General features: G+C 41.5%; 1 protein-coding gene across 4 annotated transcripts in view; it reads right to left on the bottom strand.

Moving 5' to 3' along the window:
• Positions 1-20752, bottom strand: part of Kif21a (kinesin family member 21A) — a 145851-nt gene extending 125099 nt beyond the window's left edge. For 3 of the 4 annotated variants that reach the window (XM_042677567.1, XM_042677568.1, XM_042677569.1), the window contains exon 1: positions 20551-20751. In XM_042677567.1, coding sequence (XP_042533501.1) covers positions 20551-20594 — 44 coding nt within the window. In that variant the 5' untranslated portion in view covers positions 20595-20751. Of the gene's footprint in view, positions 1-20550 lie in introns of all 4 variants that reach the window. The other variant, XM_042677566.1, reaches the window with a different exon arrangement.
• Between the last annotated feature and the right edge of the window lie 433 nt (positions 20753-21185).

Genomic DNA, 21185 nt, shown 5'->3' with positions numbered 1-21185 from the left:
AATTTAAATCCTGAAGTAGAAGACCACCAAATGACAATTATATAGACTATAACAATACATGTGTACCACAAACAGAATGACAAGTTCTACCACTTCAACCATACAGGTGTATTGTTCCATCTCCTAAAGAATGGCTAAGTCTGCCACAGAAATCAACAGAAACTATTTTCTAGGATCTATAAATCTTTTGATTCTCACATGTAAAATCAGATTGTGATACTTCACCTGGATAAGTGAGAAATACTGGGATACTATAGTAGCGACAGAAATAATGAACTGGTTATTAAATTCATTTTTTATTTTTTTTTTATTTTTTTATTTTTTTTGTCGGTCGTGGGGCTTGAACTCTGGGCCTGGGCGCTGTCCCTCAGCTCTTCAGCTCAAGGCGAGCGCTCTACCACTTGAGCTACAGCGCCACTTCCGGTTTCCTGGTGGTTTATTGGAGATAGGAGTCTCACGGTCTCTCCTGCCCGGGCTGGCTTTGAACCACGATCCTCAGATCTCAGCCTCCTGAGTAGCTAGGATTACAGGTGTGAGCCACCAGCGCCCAGCCTGGTTATTAAATTCAGAGGATTCTTTTTTGTTGGTGGTGGTGTCAGTGGTACTGGTCACAGAGCTTGAACTCAGGGCCTGGGCGCTGTCCCTGAGCTCTTTTGCTCAAAGCTAGTGTTCTACCACTTTGAGCCACAGCACTACTTCTGGTTTTCTGGTGATTAATTGGAGATAAAGAGTCTCACAGACTTTCTTGCCCAGGCTGGTTTTGAACTACAATCCTCAGATCTCAGCCTTCTGAGAAGCTAGGGTTGCAGACATGAGCCACCGGTGCATAACCAGAAGATTCTTTAATCAATGGTGATTATTCAAGCATCTACAGCAGCATCAGTAAGAATTACTAGTGAGTTAATTATCCATTAACAGTTTTGAAACAAAAGCAAGTTGCTAAATACCTGTAACAGATATTACATGATTATATTGCAGTGATAATGTACTAAAAGTACTGACAAATCAATAAAATTTCCTGTTAACAAAAACAGCAGCTCCCAGAATACGTTTAAATGATTTAAGTTTTTTTAATGCAGAATTAACATTCCTAAGCAACTATGGTCTACCAGGAACTATACATCTACATTAATATCTTATTTGCTTTTTGCTCATGTCCCCCAAACTGTTTCATTTTGCTTTATTTTTGTCCTTATAAGGGAAAAAAAGGTAAGAATATGGCACAATGGCTGGATTCATACACATAAAATAGTATTAGGTGAGTGAATAAATTAATGAATGAATGGAAAGGATACACTTAAAATGGCATGACTTACTTCTGACATCATAGGCAAAACATTTCTATTATCAGTAGAAATTCAGTGGAAACCAACCCATAAACTCCTGAGCCAGAAAGAATCTTAGAGAAGATTCTTTATTTTACTCTCTCACTTTTATAAGGATGAAGCCAAGAGAAAATATTTGATATGTCTAAAGCAACTGATCTAATTAGTAGCAGAAGTAGAACTGTACCCTGAGTCTTGTAACTACCATTTCTGTAGTATAAACTACATTTCCTTGAGGGTTGATAGGAGCTCCTACAGGAAGGAACTAAAATGACAATGAAATCACATGAGCTATTAATTCATGTAAGGTACTCGCAGCTACAATAAACTAAGGAAAGGACTCTGCTTGTCTCCTACTGCAAGCTGCAAGACACATCCCCAAAGGATTTCAGAAGAGGTCACCAAACTGGCCTTATCACCCATCATCAGGTCATAGAATATTAGGCTAAAGATTCATAACGGAGATATTTTTAAAGTAATTAAATATAGAAAGCTGTTTTCTCCTCTCCAAAGAATAGGGGTATAGAAGGTCTCTCTCTCTTATCAAGCCAACTAGGATGACCCAAGGTTTTCTTTACTTAAATAGAAAAACACCTAAAAGAAGTTCATGGCATTCTTTCACTTCTATAGAACTGTCATAGTGACCCATTCATTCTTATCTGATACCACTCACCCACATAGAATGAATGGGTTCTGGAGAAAATCTCAGGTTCCAGAGTCCTGGCATATAAATAAAGATATAGTGATGTCTGCTACTCACCTGGAAAAGTCTGAAGGGAAGAATACAAAAAAAAAAAAAAATAAAGTGAAGGAATAGTAACTAAGCAAGCTTCATTTTCACTGTTTGACAAGTCACAGACAGAGATACTTCCCATTGCCTAAGTGGACAAAACTGAAAATGGAACAAAAATAAGCCAGTTCATTGGAATTTGGTCAAAAAGCTTTGGGTATGAAAAAAGAGTAAGTAGGAAATAGGATCCAGGGATTATAAACAAATCAGAGACAGGGTAGAACACTACCACTCTCAGAAGTCTTTTTTTTTTTTTTTCCAGTTAGCAAAACATCTTCAGCCTCCAGCAAAAGCAAGCATCTATATAATCAAGTTGCCATTTGGCTTTAAAACATAGAGAAAGTTCATCCGACTGCTCTTGACCAGATTTTCCATCAAAAACCCAACTCCCAAAGTATAGAAATGTTCAATCAGGTGTTATAATCCCATTCTTATAATCCCAGCTGCTTGGGAGATAGACATAGCAGGATCACAGTCCAAGGCCAGCCTGGGCAAGGGCAAACTTGGCAATGGAATTCTTATTGGAAAGACAAACTGAAAAGCAAAAGAACTGGAGGTATGACTCAAGTGGTAGAGCACTTGCCTAGAAAGTAAAAGGCCCGAAATTCAATCTCCAGTACTCACGCCCCCTCCCAAAATAGTCATTCAAGAGTGCTACATATTCCATAATTTTACCTTATTTTGAACTCTCTCTTCCTAAACACCTCTACCCCAAAATGTGCTGGAAATTGTTCAGCAGCAATACTACAGAGGAATGATTAAGGCTAGAACACAGCCACAGGTAAGATTCAAATCTAGTACAAACATATCCACCGGTGTTGCCTTTATTTATAATTTTATTTTATTTATGCTGTTATTGGGGCTCAAACTCAGGGCCCAAACACCATCCCTAAGCTTTCTGCTCAAAGCCACTGGGCAATACCACTTCTGGCTTTTTGGCAGTTAATTGGACTTTCCTGCCCAGATTGGCTTTGAACTGAGATCCTCAGATCTCAGCCTCCTAAGTAACTAGGATTACTGGTATGAGCCACCAGCTCCCCACACAAGTGCTCTTAAATGAAGTTTTTGTTTTTGTTTTCAACTTCATACCACATGTCAGTGCCCAAAACGTTTTCTCAAAATGTGCTTTAGGTGCTGAACTTGGTGAGCTGCAATAGCTAACAAAATTAATTGACACTGAACAAATAAAGGACATTGAATTGACTTGAAACAAATTCAATTGGAACATACTTAAGAAACTTCAACTATACTTACAATGAGTATGGAGCAATAGCTTTCTTTTTGTGTGTCAGTCTTAGGGCCTGGGCACTGTCACTTAGGTTTTTTGCTCAAGCCTGGTGATCTACCTCTTGAGCTATAGCTCCACTTCCACAATAGCTTTCATTTTATATTTTTACTCAGCCTGTAATGGACACAGGCAAGGTATTATCCACTTGACATGTAGGGACTGAGTCATTGAGAGGTGTATCAGTATTTTCCACAGGGTTCCATTACACCGTGGCCACCTCACAGTGAGTCATGGAACAGAACGGATTTGAACTCAAAAGTCCAAGAACATTACTTGTATCACAAAAGTTCACCTTCAAAGATTCAGTGTAAAAGGAAAATTCTGAAATGTATGAATAAACATATTTTATAATCTATAGGGTAAAAAAGACTCAATTGCTTTGGAAGGAAAAATTCCTGTTATATCTTTTTTCTCAAGGTAGACAGACAACATAGTTCTCATCCACATGTACAGAAAACCACTGAAATATGACATATACACATCTATTTGTATTCTAAGGGTAGGGACTTTAACTATGATTGTGAAAGGCATTTATCCTTAGTTATATTATTGTATTTCCGCCACTTGTGATCCTTACTTTAACAGCTTACAATTAAGATGGTTTTTCTGCTTTGGGGTGTGTGTGTGTGTGTCTGTGTCGGTGTCTGTGTCAGTGTCTGTGTCCGTATGTGTGTTGTGTGTGTGTGTGTGTGTGTGTGTGTATGTGTGTTTTTGTCTGTGTGCTTGGCTTTTTCACTCAAGGCTGGCACTCTGAGCCAGCCACACTGTCTGTCACTGGCTTGTACTGAGCCACAGCTCCACTCCTGGCCTTTTTGGTGATTAATTGGAAACAAGTGTCTCATAGACTTTCCTACCTGGACTAGCTTCAAACCTCCATCTTCAGATCTCAGCCCCCTGAATAGCTAAGATTACAGGTGTGAACCACCAGCACCTGGCTGATTGAAAGACAGCCAAACATGGCCTTCTTAGTCATCTTCAGCAGTTGATTTAGTTTTCTACCATCTGCATTCTAGGTTCATCTCTCACCACAATACTTCACACTCAGGCAACTTGTAAAGGACACAAAGATATTTATTATTTCAACAGTTCAGTCATTGACTGGTGACTGACCTAACTCATCAATATGTGCATAGAAGAAGCCTGGGCTCAGTCTTCACCACCAGTCAGATTTGTATTCTAAACAGATTTGTTTTATAACATGGACGTTTATTGTTTGTTTTTTTCAAGATCATTTACGTTTCAGACTTCATTTGCTGACATCTTATCTCACAGAAATGTGCTTGCAGTGCAAACAAAAGTAATCATCTAGTCAAAGGTTTGGGTAGCACTATTATGTAAAAAAGTATTAAAAGAAGTATTTTTTAAAAATGGGTTTATTTTTAAAAGAGAGAGAAGTCACAAGTATTTTGTTGTTGATTTTTTTTCTTCTTTAGCCAGGATAATTAAAATATGTAAAATCACATGGCTTGTGTTTCAATATTCATCCAAGTTAATATTTCTTAAGATAGAAAAGGAACTCTTTAGAAGTTCCAACCAAATCTTTAGAAGTTACCTTAGGTTAGGTTTGCCACAAAGAAATAATGAGACATTCCCTTAGAGTTTATATATAAACTATGTGTGTATTTAATCACTTTAGGTAAGGGATCTTAGTAAGATCCCAGTTAGTAGAAGTATGCTCAGGTTAATGATACACTAAGTAATACACTTAAGAAGTTTAAGGATTAACGTGCCAGTCAGTTCACTGGGGCAAGTAAGCAGTTGAAAATCAATAAGTAACCCCCAAGTCCTTAGAGATAAAAAGAAAAAGAAAAAAATGCAATTCCATTAGTGTGCAAATCAACGATGTCATCTAGGTGTAAGAGTCCATTTCCCTATCAGGTAAAGAATTTAGAAGCATGCTGGCTACCAATGCTCATGTCTACAATACTAGCTGCTCAGGAAGATGAGATCTGAGGATCATGACTTGAAGTCAGCCCAGGTAGAAAAGTCCATGAGACTATCTCTAATTAGCAAGCAAAAAGCTGGAAGTAGAGCCACGTCTCAAGTGGTAAAGTGCTAGTGTTGTGAAAAAGCTCAGCAACAGTGCCCAGGCCCTGGGTTCAAGCCCTAGGACTTGCCAAAAAGAAAATAAAAGAAAAAAGAAGAAAAGAGAGGAGAGGAGAGGAGAGGAGAGGAGAGGAGAGGAGAGGAGAGGAGAGGAGAGGGGAGGGGAGGGGAGGGGAGGGGAGGGGAGGGGGGGAAGGGGAAAGGAGAGGTTGCCACACCAGCCAGGCACTGGCTGAGGAGGCTGAGATCTGAGGATCACAGTTCAAAACCAGCCCAGGCAGGAAAGTCTCCGAGACTCTTATCTCCAATTAACCACCAGAAAACCGGAAGTGACACTGTGACTTAGTGGCAGAGCACTAGCCTTGAGCAAAAGAGCTCAGGGACAGCAGCACCCAGACCCTGAGTTTGGCCCCATGACAGACTAAAATGCCAAACTATTACTACACCTTTATTGTAAAGTCATAATAGAAGCCAAGAGAACCATTTTTATATTAATGTTATTAGGCAACCTTCAGAAAATTTCTATTTTCAAATGGCAATCAAAGCTGTGTACAGTTGGCTCACACTTGTAATCCTACCTCCTTAGTAGGCTGAAACCTGGAAGATGAAACTTTGAAGCCAACCCCAGGCAGAAAGTTCTCAAAGACTCCATTTCCAATTAATCAGGAAAAAGCCAGAAGTGGTATTGTGGCTCAAGTGGTAGAGAGCCAAACTTAAGCAGAAGGAACTAAGCAAGATTGCATGGAACTCAGTTCAAATCTCAGTACTACCACAAAAAAAAAAAAAAGGAAGGAAAGATGGAAGGGAAGGAGGGAAGGAGAGAGAGAGAGAAAATGCTATAGGTAATGGTTATTCTGAAGACCAATTATCTAGATTCCCCTAAGTAGAAAGTTGGTGAAGGAGTATGAAGTATAAGATGGGGAGAAATTTACTCCAGACTGTTGTTGTTTTAGCCTGTGTTCTCATATCAGAGTTCAGGATCACTGAATAAACACTTTAATACTTTTTTAACTTTTAATTTTCTTCTTCTGCTAAAGGAAAAAAAAAGGGTAATAACAAAAATGATAGTAATAGGGGTGATATCAATCAAGATGCACTGTACTCATAAAATGACATGTTGAATGATAATGCCTTTGTACAACTTCTTGAAGATAATGAAAATATAATTTTAAATTAAGTAAATAAAGGCCTGGGAGCCAGTGGCTCATACTTGTCATACTAGCTAGGAGGCTGAGACCTAAGGATTACAGCTTGAATTCAAGCCAGACAGAAGAGCCCGTAAGACTCATCTCTAATTAACAACTTGAAAAATGGAAAGTGGAGCTTTGGCTCAAATGGTAGAGTGCTAGCCTTGAGCAAAAAAGCTCAGGGACAGTGTCCAGGCTCTAATAAGCTCAAGCCCTAGGACCAGCATGGAAAATAAATATCCAGGAAAAAATTTATAGCCATAATTATCATCTTTAAAACACTTACTAAGCACCAAAGTGCAAGAACTTTAATTTATTTTCAACGTTTTTAATTCTCACAACAAATATACAATGTTATTTCCATTTATTTGGCCCATGTAGCTTTTCAATATTCATTGAGCTCCTATAGACACATGAGTACAGCATTTCATTCATGATGACTAGATGAAAGACTTGAAAACTCTGAAACAGTACATGGCTGGAGATGTTTTTCATCAGCATTAAGTACTGGTATTGAGCTGGGCACCGGTGGCTCAGGCTTATAATCCTAGCTACTCAGGAGGCTAAGATCTGAAGATCATGGTCCAAAGCCAACCCAGGCAGGAAAGTTGGTGAGACTCTTATCCCCAATTAACCAACAGAAAAGTGGAAGTGGCACTGTGGCTCAAGTGGTAGAGCGCTAGCTTTGAGCTGAAGAGCTCAGGGACAGGGTCCAGGTCCAGAGTTCAAGCCCCACGACCAACAAAAACAAAAATAAATAAAGTAAAAAAAGGCTGGAGGCATGGTTCAAATGGTAGAGTAAATTCTAGCAAGTATAAAGTCCTGAGTTCAAACCCCAATAATATATATAATCTCATTATCTTATTTTTTAATACAACAAAATGGCATTCTAATATTGAAAGATAGGAAAATCAGACAACAAAACTGGTGTCCAAAAATGCTCAAATTTAAAAATGCAAAGTCTGGGCTGGGAAGGTGGCTCAGTGGTAGAGTGCTTGCCTTGCATGCATGAGGCCCTGGATTTAATTCCTCAGTACCACATAAGCAGAAAAAGCCAGAAGCGGTGCTGTGGCTCAAGTGGTAGAGTGCTAGCCTGGAGCTGAAGAGCTGAGGGACAGTGCCCAGGCCCAGAGTTCAGGCTCCACAACCGACAAAAAAAAAAAAAAAGCAAATTATTAAATGTCCTTGAGTTATCTAGCCTATGTCGAGTGGTAATCGTAAAAGATAAATGAAAAATTAAGGGGGGGAGGAGAGATGGGAAGGGATGAGAAGGGGAAACAAAGGAGGTGGCATCAATGTTTGATAAGAAGTGTACTCATTACCTTGCCCATGTAATTGTAACCCCTCTGTACGGTATTTTCACAATTAAAAAAAAAAAAAAGATAAAAAAGTCCTGGAGGGGGGGGAATGAAAAATTAAGAGCTATAGAAAGTTCATACAACATTAAGAACCACAATTAAAGAACTTCTATACTTAAAGACAAGAACTGAATCTGCTACAAAAGTAAGAGAGGTCCAATTATGCTTATGTAACAAAACAGGTTAATAATATAATTGAGACTAATAGAATTTGTTGCCAAACTCAGGATATACTGGCAAATTAAAATTCAGAAGCATCAAAATGCCTAAATAGATATTCAAAAATGTCACAGAGCCAGGCTGCAGTGTCTCAGGCCTGCAATCCTAGGCTGAGAATCTCAGTTCAAAGCCATCCCAAGCAGGAAACTCCATGAGATTCTTATCCCTAATTAACCATTGAGAAGATGAAAGTGAAGGTGAGGCTCAAGTGGTAGAGACCCTTATCTCCAATTAACCAGCAAAAACCCAGAAGTAGAGATGTGGTTCAAGTAGTAGGTGCCAACACTGAGGAAAAAAAGCTAAAAGAGAACGTGAGGCCCTGAGTTCAAGTCCAAGAGTACCACCACAAAAGAATAAAAAAAGAGAAGGAAGGAAGGAGAGAGAGAGAAAGAAACAAGAACGAAAAACAAAAAGCATAGCCGAACACATAAAAACAGACTGAAAAGAAATATACCAAAATTCTAATTGTAATTATCAGGGAAGTGAATCATGACTAGCTGTTTTCCTCATTTGTTCTGATTCTTTCCTAATGAGATTATGTTATTTCAATAATAGAACAAAAACTGAATAAGAGTAACTTCCTTATGAAATTAAAAACTGATTTTGAAGATCCATGAATTAGGCTTGTACAACATATTCCCTGCATCTAAGTATCATTTTTTTTAATGCCCTCAGCTCTGCCAATGAGTATTACAGGTGCCGCGCCCCATCAGCTCTAGATACCAAAGAAAGGGTACAAAAAAGGTAAATGTGTTGTGAATGTATCATTGTTGCTTCTGGTCCAGTTATTCAATTTACTTCTTAGAGTAATCTTTAACCTACTGCAAAAGTATTCGCTAGCAATGGTTCCAGAAATCAAATGACAGCCAATTTAGGAGGAAGTCTTATTATCCATTTTAAGTCTCCAGCCTCTTATATTAGGTGAAATTAGTAGAAAGTAGTATATCACCAAGTATAGCAAGCATATGGCAGTATGGGGTGTGTGTGGTGTGTTCATGTGTGTGTGTGTGTCTATTGTGTGTATGTGGGGGGTGTGTGTATGTGTGCCAGAACTCAGGGCCTCACACTTTCACTTGGCTTTTAAGCTCAAGGATGGCACTCTACCACTTGAGCCACAGCTCCATTTCTGGTTTTTTTGTTGGTTAATTAGAAAAAAAGAGTTTCATGAATTTTCCTGCCTGGCTGGCATCAAACCACTATTCTCAGTTCTCAGCCTCCTGATTTGCTAGGATCATAGGCTTGAGCCACCAGCACCCAGCTGTGTTGGTAGTGATTTTACAAAAATACTAAAGGCCATAGCAAAGAAACATAAGGCTACATGGTCTACCTCATTTGTAATAACTAGAATATGTCTAGGATATTCTTTTTTTTTTTTTTTTGTCGGTCGTGGAACTTGAACTCTGGGCCTGGGCGCTGTCCCTCAGCTCTTCAGCTCAAGGCGAGCGCTCTACCACTTGAGCCACAGTGCCACTTCCGGTTTTCTGGTGGTTTATTGGAGATAGGAGTCTCACGGTCTCTCCTGCCCGGGCTGGCTTTGAACCGTGATCCTCAGATCTCAGCCTCCTGAGTAGCTAGGATTACAGGTGTGAGCCACCAGCGCCCGGCATGTCTAGGATATTCTTAACAGAGGATCACAATGGCTGAATAGTTATGTGTATAAGACCATATAAAATGATGCTTATTGAAATAAACTCCAAGAAATGGAAACAAGTGGTTTTTCTAGTGTACTATTTGCCATTATTTCTTTATCTTTCTTTTTTGTTCCCCCTTTGGTTTATTCCCTGTTGTCACTGTTTTTGATATCTGTTACCACTTGGAAAATGGTTTCTACACAAACGTATTTGGTAATATTGTTGAAAATTAAATTCAATATGATCAATCATGGGCATGTCAGGTATAGTCTAGACTCAAGAGACTGGATTAGTCATTCTCTGATGTGGAACCTATAACATGAGCTTGCAAGGTACTTTGAAGGTACTTAACTCTGACCCTTGGCTTTCTGAGTGTTTCTTATTTTCATCACTATGAGTTATACAACAATGTACATAAATAGTTCCCCAAACTTTATCCTTCCTACTCCCAGTTTTCTTCTTGTTATAAATATGTAAGTCACATACTGTAACCATACCACATTTCTCCTATTCTAATTTAGTAAAAGCCACCATTTAAATTCTTTTCCCATACAGGTTTTCAACTGGTATGGATTTGTTTTTAGTTTTTTATTTTTATTTATTTATGTTTGAATAAGTGAGTTTTGTTTTCTTTTTTTAACTTAAATTTTATTGTAAAGGTGATATCCAGAGGGGTTACAGTTACATAAGTAAGGTAATGAGTACATTTCTTTTTAAGTGGCGTTACCCTTTCCTTCATTTTCTACCATTCCCCATACACACCCTTCTCTCCCAAGTTGTAAAGTTCATTTCCAACAGTGTGTCTAGTGAGTATCCTGGTTACCTTCATTCACTCTTTATCCCACCATTTCTGTGATTCCCTTTCCCTTCCCAAATCAGATAAACTTATATACAAGACAAAGGACACATAATCCATACATAACATCATAATCACTAACTGGATAGCTCTGTATTCCTGCTTGCTGAAAATTTCTTTTTAATCCCTCCAAGAAAATTCCTTTAAAAAAAAGTGGGGGCTAGGAAGGTGGCTCAGTGGTAGAGTGCTTGCCTTGCATGCATGAGGCCCTGGGTTCAATTCCTCAGAACCACATAAGCAGGAAAAGCCAGAAGTGGTGCTGTGGCTCAAGTGGTAGAGTGCTTGAGCTGGATAGCTGAGGGACAGCGCCCAGGCCCAGAGTTCAGGCTCTACGACCAACAACAACAAAACGAATTATGTAGAAGGGGCTGGGAAGGTGGCTCAGTGGTAGAGTGCTTGCCTTGCACGCATGAAGCCCTCAGCAAGACATAAGCAGAAAAAGCTGGAAGTGGTGCTATAGCTCAAGTGGTTGAGCACTAGCCTTGAGCTGAATTGTTGAGGGACAGCGCCCAGGCCCAGAGTTCAGGCCTATGACTGACAAAAAATAAAAAAGAATTATGTAGAAAATAATTGAAGAATTCACTAAGCTTCTTTCAATCATATATAAAAACTCAATAAAGTAATACAGAATGTCAATAAGGAATAAACCAATTAGACCAACTAGACATATAAAGCACTTTATCCCAAAACATCAAAAGAGAACAACTCCTAACTGACTTTGTAGATATGACAAAGAACATCTACTCTACAAAATACAATTCCTATCAGGCACCAGTGGCTCATAACTGTAATCCTAAGTACTCAGGAGGCTCAGATATGATCTTGGTTCAAAGTCAACCTAGGCAGCAAAGTCCATGAGACTCTTATGTCCAAATAACCAGCAAAAAAAACTGGAAATGGGCTGTGGCTCAAAGGGATAAAGCATTACCCTTGAACAAAAAAGCTCAGAGACAGCAACCAGACCCTGAGTTCAAGGTATTGGATAGGCATAAAAGAATAATTACTATTGTATTATTATTATTATTCCTTCATCATATTCAGAAACTGATAATACTATCGTGTAACAGACATAGTTCTCCAAAGTTGACAATAAAGTTAAATCTAATTTCACAAACTAAAATCTTGAGGCTAGGAATGGCAGTACACATCTGTAATTCAACCACACAGAAGGCAGAGAACAGGAGGATCGAGGCTCCAGGACAGTTCAGATAAAAAGCAAGACTCTGTCTGTAATCTTAGGTACATCGAAGTCTGAGATAGAAGGGCTAGATTAGCCCTAGGCCAAAACCCAAGGTATTATCTGAAAAACAAACTAAAAGCAAGCTGGGCTGAAGGTGTGTCTTAAGCATTAGAGTACTTCCTTAAAAATGTAAGGGCCTGAGTTCTAACCCTAGCAGAGCTCCAAAAGACAAGAAAAAGAAGAAATCTTACAACTTACTAAGAGAAACAAAGAATAAGGCCTGAGATCTGCTGTGTCTTCGGTTTCCTGGCCTGTCAGTGAGTCCATGATCCTCATTTATACACAGGGACATATGACATTTTCCTTGTTTCCCTTTTTTTTTTTTTCCTATCTGAGCCCAGGATTAGAACTCACTACTGGACACTTTTTGCACATTAGCAGGCATCTACCACCTGAGGGACCTCCAACCCCCTTAGTTCCTTTCTTATGCTAAAGGAACAGATGGAAAAGCATGGTCCTATGAAAGCTGATCCCAAAGCTGATCCTGAGAGTTCATTGGTCTAGTCTGCACATTTAGCTATTTGTTTTATATCAACAACCCCAACAGGCTTCAAATGTTACACTATTATGATACGATCAATACATTTGTGCTCCCTTTAAAAAAAAAAAAAAGAAAAAGCATTAAGTAAGCCAGTTGTACAACACCTGTTACCCTAGTTACTTAAAAGGCTGACATAGAAGGTTCATGGTTCCAAGCTGGCCTAAGCAGAAAAATCCCTTATCCCTAATTAACTACCAAAATGCTGGAAGTGGTTAACTGGAGATGAAACTCTCCAAGAGTTTCCAGCCCAAGCTGGCTTCAATCCTCAATCCTTAGATCTCAACTCCTGAGTAGCACTAGCAGTAGGCTCAAATATAATTCTTTTTTTTTTTTTTTTTTTGGAGGGGGGGTCTAGTCGTGGGGCCTGATCTCTGAGCCTCAGCGCTGTCCCTCAGCTCTTCAGCTCAAGGCTAGTGCTCTACCACTTGAGCCACAGCGCCACTTCCAGCTTTTTTCTTTTTGCTTATGTGGTGCTGAGGAATCGAACCCAGGGCCTCATGCATGCAAGGCAAGCGCTCAACCACTGAGCCACCTTCCCAGCCCTCAAATATAATTCTTTTTTTTTTTTTTGGTCGGTCGTGGGGCTTGAACTCTGGGCCTGGGCGCTGTCCCTCAGCTCTTCAGCTCAAGGCGAGCGCTCTACCACTTGAGCTACAGCGCCACTTCCGGTTTTCTGGTGGTTTATTGGAGATAGGAGTCTCACGGTCTCTCCTGCCCAGGCTGGCTTTGAACCTCGATCCTCAGATCTCAGCCTCCTACTGAGTAGCTAGGATTACAGGCGTGAGCCACCAGTGCCCGGCATTCAAATATAATTCTTAAACATTCAAAAAGACCTCATAATAATCCTAGTGTTGTGAAAATTGTTCCACTAGTTGGCTGTCATTTGCTTCACATAAAGCCTGAGCCATAGGAAAACTATGCTAGCACTCCGAGAAGATTAAACAGTTAACACACTGGGAAAACAAACAAAACAACAGAATTCACAAATCCCCTTTCCAGAGGAAATGTTAAAGAGAACAACAACAAAAATGTTTTCCTTCACTAGAACTGTCCTAATTATACAAGGTATGCATATACTTTTATCTGGCATACAGGTTTTGACTGAAGTGTTTTCCTTCCAGATCTAAAAATCAGATGATATCAGATCATCCATAATTTTTGACACAAAACAGCTATTTTTAAGCCAAGGTCTCACAGGTGAGTTTCAACATGTTGTTGGGGGAGGGGAAAGAGGGAACATCAATAATAATCAGGATTCTCAGTCAGCTTCTTCAAGGATAAATGGATGAGAACTTAAAGGATTGTACAGATGATGGTATTAACTGCCAGGCTAATTTCTGCTTTCCTGGCTTCACTAAACTGGATTTTCTAGTGCACCGTTCACTACCCCATAATTATGCTTCAAAATATTAATCAATTAGCAGGTAGGATGGCTAAAGCTCAAGGGGAAATAATAAACAAGAAACAGGAAAAGCCATCCAGTGCCACAAATTACAAACAGGTCGACTAAAATTTGAACTCCAGGCTTAGGACTTTTGCTTAGCTTTTTCTACTCAAGCCTGGAACTGTCCCACTCAAGCCACAGCTCCACTTCTGGCTTTTTGGTGGTCAATTGCAGGTATGAGTCTCATGGCTTTCCTGCCTAGGGCTGGCTTCAAACTTCACTCCTCAAATTTCAGCCTCCTGAGTAGCTAGGATTACACATGTGAGCCAATAGCACCCAACAGGTTCACTACACTTTTTAAACTTCTTAAACCATATCTGAAAAAGAAGAATCAACATGTTTTAGGCATTCAATAATTCCATATTTTTGTCTTGTTCTTTAGTCCCTCTCTTTTTTTTGTTTTTTGTTTTGTTGTTGCTGTTGTTTTGTCAATAGTGGGGCCTGAACTCTGGGCCTGGGCTCTGTCCCTCAGCTCTTCAGCTCAAGGCTAGCACTCTACCACTTGAGCCACAGCGCCACTTCCGCTTTTTTTTTTTCCTGCTTATGTGGTGCTGAGGAATCGAACCCAGGGCCTTAAGCATGCAAGGCGAGCGCTCTACCACTGAGCCACCTTCCCAGCCCTGTTTCTATGTTCTTAAACATGCTTCCAAGTATTTAAAGATATTACATTAATTTCAATTAGTAAGTATCTTTCTGAGACACAGATATATATTTGAAATAAATTATTTGAAACAATTTAATATTTATTACACAGTATATTTCATGCAAAAATTGGGCTCCAAAGTCTATGCATTAGGGGAACATTTTATATATATATATATATATATATATATATATATTTAAATAAAATACCATGTTTGGAACCTATCTATCTATCTATCTATGCATGCTCATATGCATTTGTGTTTGGCTTAGAATAAAAGAGAAGGGACTGGGCTGGGAAGGTAGCTCAATGGTGGAGTGCTTGCCTTGCATGCATGAGGCCCTGGGTTGGATTCCTCAGCACCACATAGGCAGATAAAGTCAGAAGTGAAGCTGTGGCTCTAGTGGTAGAGTGCTAGCCTTGAGCTGAAGAGCTGAGGGACAGCACCCAGGCCAAGAGTTCAGGCCCCACGACTGGACCCAAAAAAAAAAAAAAACATAGAAACAGAAATCAAAAATTTGAGTTTCAGTTCTAATCCTTTTTTTTTGCTAATACCAGGACTTGAACTCTAGGTTCAGGCACTCACTTGGCTTACTTGCTAGGCTGGCATTCTAACCTACTTTTTCTAGTTGTTCTTTTTTGAGATGGAATCTCAAACTTTTCTGCATGGGCTTGCTTCAAAAACTGATCAATACCGGTGTATCCCAATACACCTTGAAGAAAAAAAATATTGCTGTTAAACTACATTGTGTGTCTGTCTGTCTGTCTGTGTGTCTGTGTGTGTCTATGTGTATGTGCGTATATGTCTAACCACTGTAAAAGCAAATACCAATATTTGGTATTTCTGTGCCCTCAGGGTATGCTTAGTTTAAGTCTTTACATGCCTGTCAACAGTTTTATTTGTGACAGTACCGGGGCTTGAAGTCAGGGCCTCGAAGTCAGGGCCTCAAGCTCATTTGGCTTGCTTGCTCAATTGACAGTCTACTACTTGAGCCAAACCTCTAGCCAAGCTTTTTGCTAGTTAATTGGGAATGGAATCTCTCAAATATCTGCCCAGGCTGATTATGAACCAAGTCTCAACCTCAGAATAGCTAGAATTACAGATATGAGCCACCAGTGCCTGGTAACTTTTTATTTTATACTATGTTATAAAGAAGTACTCACCAACATATATGAAATGCAAACTATATGTGTTCAAACTATATATGTTTATGTTTAAAGTTTCCAGAAACTAATTTTTTGATAGTATCAGGGTTTAAACTCAGGGCCTTGTGCTTGTTAGGCAGGCACACCTTTAAACCCTTTTTGCTTTCATTAGTATTTTTTTTAATAGGGTCTCACTTTTGTTCTGGGACAGCCTGGATCATGAACCTCCTATTTACGCTTTCTGTACAACTGGGATGACAGGTGCACACTATTGTGCCAGCTTTTATTATTACTATTATTATTATTATTATTATGTTGATATTGGGAAAGTTCACAAACTCTTTGCTCCCATTGGCCTCAACTCATGACTCTACAAATCTCAGCTTCCCAAGTAGCCAGGATATAAGCATGAGCTGCTGAGCCCAACTTAACCACATTTCTGAAGAACAAATTGATAAAATTCATTCTAATGCTTAACTTGGTATAATCAAAATAGCATTTCAACATGTAATCAATATAAAGATTACCATAATGATTACATTCATTTTTTTTCAGACTGGGTACTTAAAATTCAAAGTATTCAGTCACTGTATGTGGATCAAAGTTTGTGTGGGTGCTGACACTGGGGCTTGAACTCAGGGCCTGGGTACTGTTCCTTAGCTTTTCTCCTCAAGGCTGGTGCTCTACCACGTGAGCCATAGTTCCACTTTCATCTTTTTGTTGGTTAATAGAAGATAAAAGTCTCATGGACTTTTCCTGACCAGCTGGCATGGAATCACAATCGTCAGATCTCAGCCTTCTAAGTGGCTAGACTTACAGGCATGAGCCACCAGTGCCTAGCAACACAAATTTCTATATGAAATGCATTGTCAGTATTTAGATTTCATGAGCATTCCAGTTGAAAAGGTAGATCTAGATAACCAAGTTGTTCTAAGAATACTTGTTTCCAATAGGCAAATCAAGGACTACATTTTAAATTTAACTAAAATTAAATTTAAAAATCAGTTCCAAAATAGAACTACTTATATTTCAGGTATTTAATAGCCATATGGGGGTTGGACAGCAATTCCATCTTCTGAACCCATCTACTTCAATGAAAGATAACATACCTCAAATATACTATACCAAAGAGCACCTTTAGAAAGCACATTAAAAAATTTTTCCTAAATGAGAAACTTTCTGTTCAATATCTTTTCCTGACACATAAGTATCATTATTTTGAGAGAAATAACAGTCATAGGTTTTATCATATTTATAAGTCTCTAATAAAACACAAGCACCAGGTAGCTTTGCAAGTTTACCTGAATGGAGTCAATGCTAGTATCTGTTACTCCATAATCACTAGAATGAGTGGATTTGTTAATAAAATGACTCCAATATTCACTGAGAAGGAAAGGCAGGTTAAAAGTTTCTGTTGATTTTGTGTGTAAAAATGGCATTTTCTATTGATTTATTATTGGTTTAGTTGTGTCTGTGGTAGTACTGGGGTTTTGAACTCAGGGCCTTAATACTTGCTAGGCATGTATTGCTAGCCCTTCATATTGATTTCTTTTTTCTTTCTTTTTCCTTTTCTTACTTGTTTGTGTGTGTGTGTGTGTGTGTGTGTGTGTGTGTGTGTATGCATGTGCGCATGCTCAGCCTAGGTGCTTACCTGAGCTTTTTTGCTCAAGGCTAAGTGTTCTTAGCCACACCTCCATTTTCTCCTTTTTTTGGTGGTTAATTGGAGATATAAGAGTCTCAGACTTTCCTACCCAGGCCGACTTTGAACCATGATCCTCAGATTTCAACTTACTCAGTAGTTAGGATTTCAGGCATATGCTATCAGCACCCCATTGATATTAATTTCTGTATCGTGTAAAAGCCTGTCATAACTTGGAGAGTCAGATTGGAGGACATGGAAAGATTTCTAAGGACATCTTTAGTTGATTTAAGTTCAGGCTTCTCTTTCTTAGCTCTGTCTTTTCTTCTAGCAATGTCAAGACATGAATGAATGACTTGTCAAAAATCACTCCCTTGTCATGGAAATAGTTTTGTAACAGGAAGAAGCAGCTGACCTTAAGCTAACTCACACTTTGCAAAGCATGTTCTTGCCTCTTGCCTATACACAGTTAATGGTTAAGAACTTGTGCTGTTAACTCAAGCTGTCTGAGTTAGAACTCTGCTTCTACCATAGCTATCCCGTTTAACTTTGGGCAGCCAGTCCTTTTGTGCCCCTTCAGTAAGAGGGCCAACAAACACAACAGGATCTAAGTCATAAATTATTGTAAGCAGTTACTCAAATGTTTACATGACATAAAACATCTTAATAGTCAGTCCTGACTCTGATATATGGCATATGTGCAGCATATTTTACTATTTTAAATGCAGAAATCAGAATAATAAAGATATATACTCAAGAAATATTTGTTGAAAAGGAATGTTCAAGCCAGGTGCTGGAAGTTCACATCTGTAATCATAGCTACTTAGGAGACTGAAATCCAAGGATAGCAGTTTGAAGCCAGACAGGGCAGGAAAGTCTGTGAGATTTTTATCTCCAATTAATCACCAAAAAGCTGGAAATGGAGGTGTGGCAAAAGTGGTAGAACACCAGACTTGAGCTAAAAAACTAAGAGAGAGCAACCAGGCCCCAGTACTGGCACTAAATAAATAGATAAGTAAATATTCAAGGAGTTTAAAATAACTAAGGCATTTCTATCCTGAGTAAAGTTTAAGGGATATTTCTGTTCAGACCAGAGAACAATGTATTTCATTAAAAAAGAAAAAATCAGAAATTTTGCCAAATGAAATCTTAATCATGTGGATTGCTAAGTTCTGTTACTATGTGTATAAACCCTTTCCCCTCCAAAATCAGACTCACCCAGATCCACCTAAAAAGTCCTCACATCATATCAAAGCCAAATATAAAATGATTTATCTGTTACTATCATTTCAGGGTGGTCCAGGACTGTTCACATCAATTGGGAGCAGTGTCAAACATAATGGTCCCCACAATGTTCTAGTATATTCTAAAGAATGCACGCATACAAATCCCAAAAGAAAATTATCATAAATACCATTTCCGTTTATATTATTATTCTATGTTCTTTCCTTACCTTCCATGATAGATTCTGCTAAATAAGACTGTCTTCCTGGGCTTCCTGGCTTTTCTTTCCCCTTCCCTTGCCTTTACACTTATTAATTCATATAGCCAAAAGGAAGGTAGTATCAATGAAGGAGAGGGGGGAGCTTTTCTAACAATGCATACATAGCCCCTGAGTAACCAAAGGGGCTGAATTAGAACTTTAAAGCTTTATAACAGGCCTTTCTAAACAGTCATAAAACTGTCGCCTCTACCGATGATTGTTTCCTCCTCTGTAAAATATTAAAATATAGCAAAGATTTTTAAGCTTTTGAATTCATTCTCTTGTTTAAGTTGATTGAAGATACCATGTCTAGGGCTGGGAAGGTGGCTCAGTGGTAGAGTGCTTGCCTTGCATGCACCACATAAGCAGAAAAAGCAGGAAGACGGCTGGCCTTGAGCTGAACAGCTCAGTGAGGGACAGCGCCCAGGCCCAGAGTTGAGGCCCCACGACTGAAAAAAAGATACCATGTATATAAAATTACTATTTCTATCCCTCATCAAGATTTGTCGTCAATATAAATAGTATAGAAATGCTCGCATGACATGATTTTCAAAACCCCTTTCCAGAATAAACCACCAGAGTGGAAGACTTTTTCTCTCTCTCACAACTGTGGATGTCTGGGGAAGTTGGGGGGAGGGGAAAGGAGCAGATTATTTGTGTCATCTTTCAAGCTACTGAATAAAGAGAAATGAATTGACAGAGGGCTCTCAGAGCAGGGAAAGCCACGCGCTGTGGCCCTACGATGAATGCTTCATTAATTTTTTAAAAACAGTCTGATGATGTTGCAATTTTTTTTTTCCATGACCCAACTGTCAAGAGTTTTCCTTCTTGGTATGAATCAAACCAAATCATCGACATGACACTGCCGACTCGTGCCCAGCTTATACAACGCTAATGTTTCAATCGCCCCCCCCCCTACACACACACACCACCCCGGATGTCACCGACAGGTTGTATCCACTCGGCTGCCCACTCGGGATGCGCCCCGCTCCCGCCCCCCTCCGTGCCCACGGGACCCTGGGGGGTTCCACATCTATCCCCGGGGGCAATTTCTGTCCTGAAGTCCCTCTCTTTGCACCCTTGAGAGGCTGTGTCGCCAGTCGTGTCTCCTGCACCCCCACCCCCACCCCGGGTGCGCACCCCGAGGCCCTGGAAGGCGCGGGCGGGGGGTGGAAAGAACCAGAGTGGGTGCGCGGTGGGGCCGCGACAGCCAGCGCGGACAGCGTCACGCTTTGTCTCCGCTTTGCCAGGGAGGGGAGGCCACAGGTCTCACACACACACACACACACACAACCATAATCAAAAGCACAGCGCGCAGCCCGGCGCAGCTCCATCTCCAGGCACAACCAACAAACCAGGCGATCGGGCGCCGGGGAGGGGGAGGCCAAGCCTGCCTGAGGTGACTGTGGCCCGCAGGCCCGCGGGCTGCGGAGCCGGGACACCCCGCGAAGGAGAGGGAGGGGAGGACCCCGAGCCTCAGGGCCAACCTCCGGCCCCCAGCAGACGCCCGCGCGGCCGGGGCGGGGGTCCCAGCGCCGGGCCTCCGCGCGCGCCGGGCCCGCGGGCGGCGGGGGCCGGGGGGGCGCAGGCGGGCACCGGGTGACCGCCTCAGCCTGCACCGCGGCCGGGACCCCGCTCAGGTGTCTCTACCCCCGCAGAGGTGCGGTGCGGACCGGGCCCCGCGGGCCGTCCCCCGCGCCCGCGCGCGCCTCACCTGACAGCCACCCTCACGGAGCTCTCATCCGGGGCGCCCCACATGCTGGCAGCCGCGCCGGATCCCGGGGCCTCGCTCGCTCGCTCGCTCGCTCTCCGCAGTTAGACGCTGAGGCGCCCCGCCCGGGTGCGGGGCTGCGCGGCAGGGCGGCCGGCTCACCTCCGCCGTGCTCCAGCCATGTTGGGCGACTGAATGGAAAGGTGGGGGCGGCGGCGGCGAGGCCGCGGCTGGAGCAGGTGATTGACGGGCGCGCGGGAGCCCGCCCCCTCTCCTCCCCCGCCCGCCCCCTCCCTCCCCCTCCCTCCCCCTCCCCTCTGCCGCCCTCGGGCTTGAGGGGCGGGGACGTGGCGACTGGAGCGCGCAGGCCGCGCCGGTGGCCTCCGGAGGCCGGCTGAGTGCGCCCTGCCCCCCTCCGGTGGGGACGCGGCCTCCAGGGTCAGCGGGAAGGACTGGGCGCCCGGCCTGCCCTGCCCTGCCCTGCCCGGCCCGCCCCGGGCGCCCTGGGCCCGGTTCCCCCCCTTTCCTCCACCACCACCCCCCGCACTGCGTCAGCGCCCGCCCCCAGCCTGTGGCGAGGGAGCGGGCCACGCCCCGCCGGGCACTGCCAGGCGCAGCTGGACAGGGAGGACACCGGG

The sequence above is a fragment of the Dipodomys spectabilis genome, unplaced genomic scaffold (assembly GCF_019054845.1).
Source record: "Dipodomys spectabilis isolate Male_0828 unplaced genomic scaffold, ASM1905484v1 ptg000039l, whole genome shotgun sequence".
NCBI classification, from domain to species: domain Eukaryota; kingdom Metazoa; phylum Chordata; class Mammalia; order Rodentia; family Heteromyidae; genus Dipodomys; species Dipodomys spectabilis.
The sequence above is the reverse complement of the archived record's forward strand: the minus strand, read 5'-3'. Positions and strand labels throughout refer to the sequence as shown.